This window comes from Olea europaea, chromosome 6, assembly GCF_002742605.1.
Source record: "Olea europaea var. sylvestris chromosome 6, O_europaea_v1, whole genome shotgun sequence".
In the NCBI taxonomy this organism is placed as follows: domain Eukaryota; kingdom Viridiplantae; phylum Streptophyta; class Magnoliopsida; order Lamiales; family Oleaceae; genus Olea; species Olea europaea.
In genome coordinates, this window is record NC_036242.1 from 2,497,383 (window position 1) to 2,503,073 (window position 5,691).

At 36.4% G+C, this 5,691-nt stretch overlaps 1 protein-coding gene and 1 long non-coding RNA gene across 2 annotated transcripts; one reads left to right on the forward strand and one right to left on the reverse strand.

Annotated features, from left to right (window-relative positions):
* Nucleotides 1-527: 527 nt before the first annotated feature.
* On the reverse strand, nucleotides 528-2,140 carry LOC111396446. Its single transcript, XR_002703003.1, has 2 exons — nucleotides 1,710-2,140; nucleotides 528-863 (listed from the first exon to the last, which is right to left on the reverse strand). It is a non-coding gene; the product is annotated as an uncharacterized LOC111396446 (long non-coding RNA).
* Nucleotides 2,141-3,761: 1,621 nt separating this feature from the next.
* On the forward strand, nucleotides 3,762-4,832 carry LOC111395495. The gene has a single exon (XM_023021513.1). The coding sequence runs from the start codon at nucleotides 4,248-4,250 to the stop codon at nucleotides 4,782-4,784; it is 537 nt and encodes a 178-aa protein (XP_022877281.1). The 5' UTR covers nucleotides 3,762-4,247; the 3' UTR covers nucleotides 4,785-4,832.
* The last annotated feature ends 859 nt before the right edge of the window (nucleotides 4,833-5,691 follow it).

Consider the following 5,691-nt stretch of genomic DNA (forward strand, 5'->3'; position numbering starts at 1 on the left):
TATAGGCCAGTGGTATGTAGAAATAGATTCGATACATCTCGAGAGAGAGTATTAGATAGATTTAGGAACATTGATTCGTCAAAAATTGAAGTGTGTTGTCATATTGTTAAAGTAGGGTTTAAAGTGATAATTGCATGGGAAATCATGATCCTAGTGTGTTTAATTCCTATTAATTACAACAACGTGCGTTCTCAACATTTGATTTCATTTTAGAGTGTTAAAATATTGTTTTGCATATTAATTTCAATTCAATCATAAAATTTGCATAATTTGGGTTTCTTTCCAAAATTAGGATTTAATTAGGTCTACATTCACTTTGATAATTTAGTTTCGGTTAAGGCTACGAAAGATAAAATTTGAACTAATCAATCTCTGTGGGACGATATTCAGACTCATTTAATCCACTTTATTACTTGTTAACGAACCGTACACTTGTGGTAGTTTTAAATCAAAAGAAAATATTTCGTGAACAACCATGAATCATTTCTTTTGATTAGGAGAGGTCCACATGTCGGTAGTAATCAAAATTTGACTATCAATCTTCTCAAGTGCAATCATATTTTTTTCTTTTCTCGTATTCATAGATTTTCAAAATGACGCTTTTCAAAGTATTGCAAGAAGGAACCTTAGGTTGCAGGTCGTGCAAGAACTCTCAAAATCCAATGTGATCAATTTCCTCTTTCCGAAAGATAGTTTTCCAACTAGCGCTCCTCGTCATTTAGGTTTATTGGCCTTTCATCCGCATTTGGTAACGGTTCAGCTGGATCTTCTTGTGGGATATTGCTCATTGATATATTGGTCGTGCTATCTTCCATGCGTATTGGTCCTAATCCAATACTTTTAGCACTACTTGGGCCAAACATCTGTACAAATAACAAATGACATTAAACACAATGAATTTTATCCGAATGTGGGAGAAAATGTTATTGCTTTTGCACACCTATTAGCTAAACTTCAACAATTCATGACAATCACCAATGTATACTGGATGCTGATAGTGCAAATGTAAAATAAATAATAAGAAAATTCCCATCCTTAACTCAGAATTCGTATGCAGCACACAGCAATGATAGCCCTTTCTAATCAGCACTATCAAGTGAAGAATCATCAAGCAACACATTGAACTATGAAGTTCACAAAGAAACTATTCTAAATAAAAATTGCCTAAAAAATTTATAACACGGATTTCATGGACTAGGATACAGTAAAAAGATTAACTATTGCGTTCAAACTCAACCCACATCAAGAAATTAACCAAACAGTAACAATTATAGTTCATGTTCTACAAAACCACACGTAAGTAAAGTCGAGCCAGCTGAACCAACCTTCACCACAGCGTACAGCCATCTTCAACATTTGAAAGCAGAGCACATAATGATATTAGGATCCAACTGAATTCAAATGATTAGTTATTTATAAATTATAGGCCAAATGATAATCAAAGTCAATCCACATATTGAAGACAAGGCAATTGCCCAAATAGAAAAACATGGATCTACTTCTTGAGTTGCATAATGTAAGGTTAATGAAGTTTAAGAAATAGACTCATACAATTAATAAATAACTTATGTATTATAGCAAAATAAGATAAGTTTTTAATCGACCAAATATCTAAACATCAAAAATTCCAAAAATAATACAGAATATAAACATCAAGGTTTTCGGGTGAGGGGCATAGCAGATAGATATTGATACAAGTTCAATAATACCTTTAATCAGCAAGGCTCGAATTCAGTTGTCGTCAACAACCTCCCATATGATCAAAAAGGAAATGCGCTTTCAGTAGAAGAATCTGAGCTTGTAGGCAAGCCCGGTCTTGGGGCTAGGCAAATGAGGCCTATGCCTCAGACCCAATATATATATATACTTTATCTATTGCATTTACATTGATTTCAGGAGGGAGGCCCAATTTTTAGGCTTTACCTCGGGTCCTGACAATCACAGAACCGGCCCTGCTTGTAGGCATCAAGAGCCGAAAAAAAGAGCTGATGGGATTGCTCGTGGAGGGTGGTTTGAGACTTGGTGTGACTTCAGTGGTTGGAATGGAAGGTTTGGAGAAAATAAGAGAGGTCGCGGCCGGTGAGTGACAGAGAGATTGTGGGCTTGAGAGAAAGATGGAAGTTATTAGGTTAGAGTTGCCTTTTGTAATTAATTTTTATTTTTTTTCCTGCTTCACGGGGTGGAGCATCCCCTCCCCAAGACCCAAGACGAGGTGGCAACCTACACCCCACCCCGCCCCGCCAACCCATCAAGGTGGGTCTTTTTGGCACTATTCGGGCGGGACAAATTTTTTTGCTATCTCTATTTTTATTCGTGGAGATTAATGTCCATACAAATTCGATCTTTGAATTTTCCTTTTTCTTGGCATTGCTAAGAAATCTTTTTAATGTAAAACGGAAGTCCAAATTGGTGGTCCTTTGCTTCTCTTACCATTCAAGGCACCGTCACATGCTAAACCTTTTTCAAATTTTAAAGATTGAATAGTCCAATTGTCATTCTGCGAAAGCTAAGAAATGGCTCTACTTTATAAGATTCTGTACTTCATATTTTGTAAGAAATGAGAATTTTTTAGCACGCCTTACCATGTGGTGTTATAATCATAGTGTCAAAGAGTGCTGAAGATATAATAGAAATATTATCCATAGTGCTAGTACGAGTAATTGTCTTATAGTGATCAGAAATTTGTTTGCAATGATCTTTAAATAAAATAAAAAACTAAAAAAACGTTGAACCCCAACCTTGAGGGCCCCCACCGCCCCACTCTTAGAATTTTATGAGGAAGGTAAATCGTGAGATGTGTCCCAACAGACCAGGAACAAGAGTTGTCTGTACACTGCGCCTATAAGGAGTTCAATTTCATATATCAGAAATCAAGCCTTCACACTGCGGCTGCCAGCAAGGCGTAAAATAATCTCACTTCTGTTCTTTGCACCATTGCACTATGCCCCAGGGGCGTTGTTTGTTTGTTTGTTTGTTTGCAATGATCTTATTTGTAACAACGGTGGTTAAATGAGGACTCACACCATTTGATGGAAATTATTAGGGAAAAATAAAGTTTTGAATAATGAATTTTTGGAGAATGTGTCATTAAGTAATTGAGAAAATTTTGGTTTTACATGTACAATATTTTATGATATGAATGTGTATGTGGAAAAGAGTTTTGAAATAACGGTAACCAAATAGGGATTTATTGTCCGAGTAAATTGTTTGGTCAATTTTATATGTGATAATAAAGTCATGAGTACAGAAAAATTTTAACATAACTTGTACCGATATTGATGTAACAAAATATGATTGGACTATTTTTTTCTTTTTTTCTCATCTTCCAATGATGTTGCGCCATGTGTTTGTAAAAAATTTCTGTCAAAAAATCATGTACTTGTAGCATTATTCAATTTGCAAACTTGCCCTTGATCTAGTATCGTTTCGATATAGTCCGAATTGTAGAAAAAGAAGGTTGCCACCAATTGTCGGGTACGTCGACTCATGTGAGTCATTCTAGATGATAAAAAATATTATTCACAAGAAAATTTATCTCTAAAATACTCGGAAACATTTCTTTCTTATTTTTGTTATAAAAGTGTTTCTTCATTCTCGATGTTCAACCACAAAAATAATACTCTGGACAACTTAATTTAAGTAATCAGGATTCAACATGCTATAATCAAATTATAACTTATTTTGTATTGCTCAACCATTACACTCTTTCGACTTGACATTAGGCTTAACAAATTACCCCAATTTACAAAGACAAGGCATAGGCATAGGCATAAAAATGTCCACTCTCTCTTTATTGCCCCCTTTTTTTTCTTCAATTCTGCTTTCTGTCCATAGTGGGAGACAGGCTCAAAAACAAGGCGCACACGTCGCACCTCTCTATTGGAGGGTCGGCTATCGGCTGTTGGGACAACCAACCCTACAGGCAACAGCCAACCCTCCAATAGGGGGGAGCCAAATAACCGACCCTCCAATAGAGGGACGCCACGTGTGCACCCTATTTTTTGCCCTGTCTCCGACTATGGACGTTTGGCTTATTCCTTTTTTCTTTCATTTGAAACTTGAGAGTTGAGAAAAGAATATGGACTGTGACGCACTTTTCTTAATAATCAGGCGCGTCTATTAATTTTATTCACCTATCTATTGCTAGTAAATCACCTGCGCAATACCCTCAAACACCAAAAAAGACCTGAAAAATCAAAGCAATCAAGATTGAATTCAACGGTCCCCACATAAAACCTCAAGCATCCATGACCATGGTAGAATCCACCGTAGAACAAAAACTCTCAACCCCGCAACCACCGTTGCCGCCGTCTCCACCGTTACCACCACAACAGTCATATTCCTCCATACTACTCATAAAACTAATGAGCAAAAGAAAAACATGGGTATTCCTATTCATATCCGTTTACGCAATTTTACTTTCCCTGTCTTGGGAGTTCCTAAAATCTGTCCTTTCAAAGTACGAATCATCTTCTTCAATTTCAACTGGTTTTGAAGCCCTTTATGCATCTGGGCTATTGGGAATTGCCTTTGGGATTCTGTCGACGGTGGCTGCGTTGGCCGTGGCGGTGCCGGCCACCATGGTGACGTGGATCACTGTTCTTGTTCTTTTGACTTTCTGTGGGAAGCCCAGAAGGGATCTGGTGGTTGAGGGCAAGAAATTGACAGGCGAAATCACTGGGTTTGTGATTAAGATTTTGATCAAAGAAGGGAATGTTGTTGCTGCATTTTGTGCTGTTGTTGGGTATTTTGCACTTGTTAGAAAGAGTAGGGATTTTGAGTAATGATATTTATTGTATTTTGTGCAAATTTATTTAAGTAATTTATGGTTATTTTTTTTCTTGGAATTTGGTAAGAAATGGTTATGTGGAACTTTTATATTTTCGAAATTTATCGAGTACCGTCAAGTGATTAGACGGACATGATTTGATCTAGAACATATGTCGGCCGTCGTTGTTTGCCTCACCTTACTCCACGATTGATGTGCATCGTAGTAGACTCTTGGAGAACATTGTCTGGCACATGAAATCATTTTTGGAGGCAGATCAGAAGTTTGCTTGGTCTAATGAATTAAGAATCTCATACTTGGTCCAAGGTTCACAAGATTTCAATTATAAGTGCTAGATCTCTTCATTCCTTCCCATTTGCCAACAAGAATATTTTTTTTTCTTTTTTAATCTTGTGCTTGTTTTGTAGAAGAAATTAGGGGTGGGATTAGACCATAAATTAATGAGTAGAGTTTGTGTGGGCTCCTCGTGGAGCTACATTCTAAGAGTATTAATGTGTATTACACTGTTAATTGATCTAATCTTTATTATTATTATTATTATTTTGATCTATTTTCTCCCTTTTTTGTTTTTTTGTTTTTTTTTTTTTTTATTCTAGCAAGGGATAATGTAGATGTGACAAAGTGTCTTCATGAAAGGGGTGGAAATTTGATGGGAGGAATAACTTCGCACTTGGGAGTGACATGGTTTTTCAATTTTTCCATTTAATTATTTTCTCTTTTTTCATGGACAGTTTGTTCTGATTGTGCTCTAGGCTGGCTAGTGCCTAGTATGGAGAGGAGGATCGTGTTAAAACTGGATCGAAGTCTGCCGTTCACTCATGCTTTTTTTCCTTTAAAATTTTGTTAATCCAGACCTCTTGCAATTCACTAGATTTTTTTTTATCAAATACTAGTAAGATGCA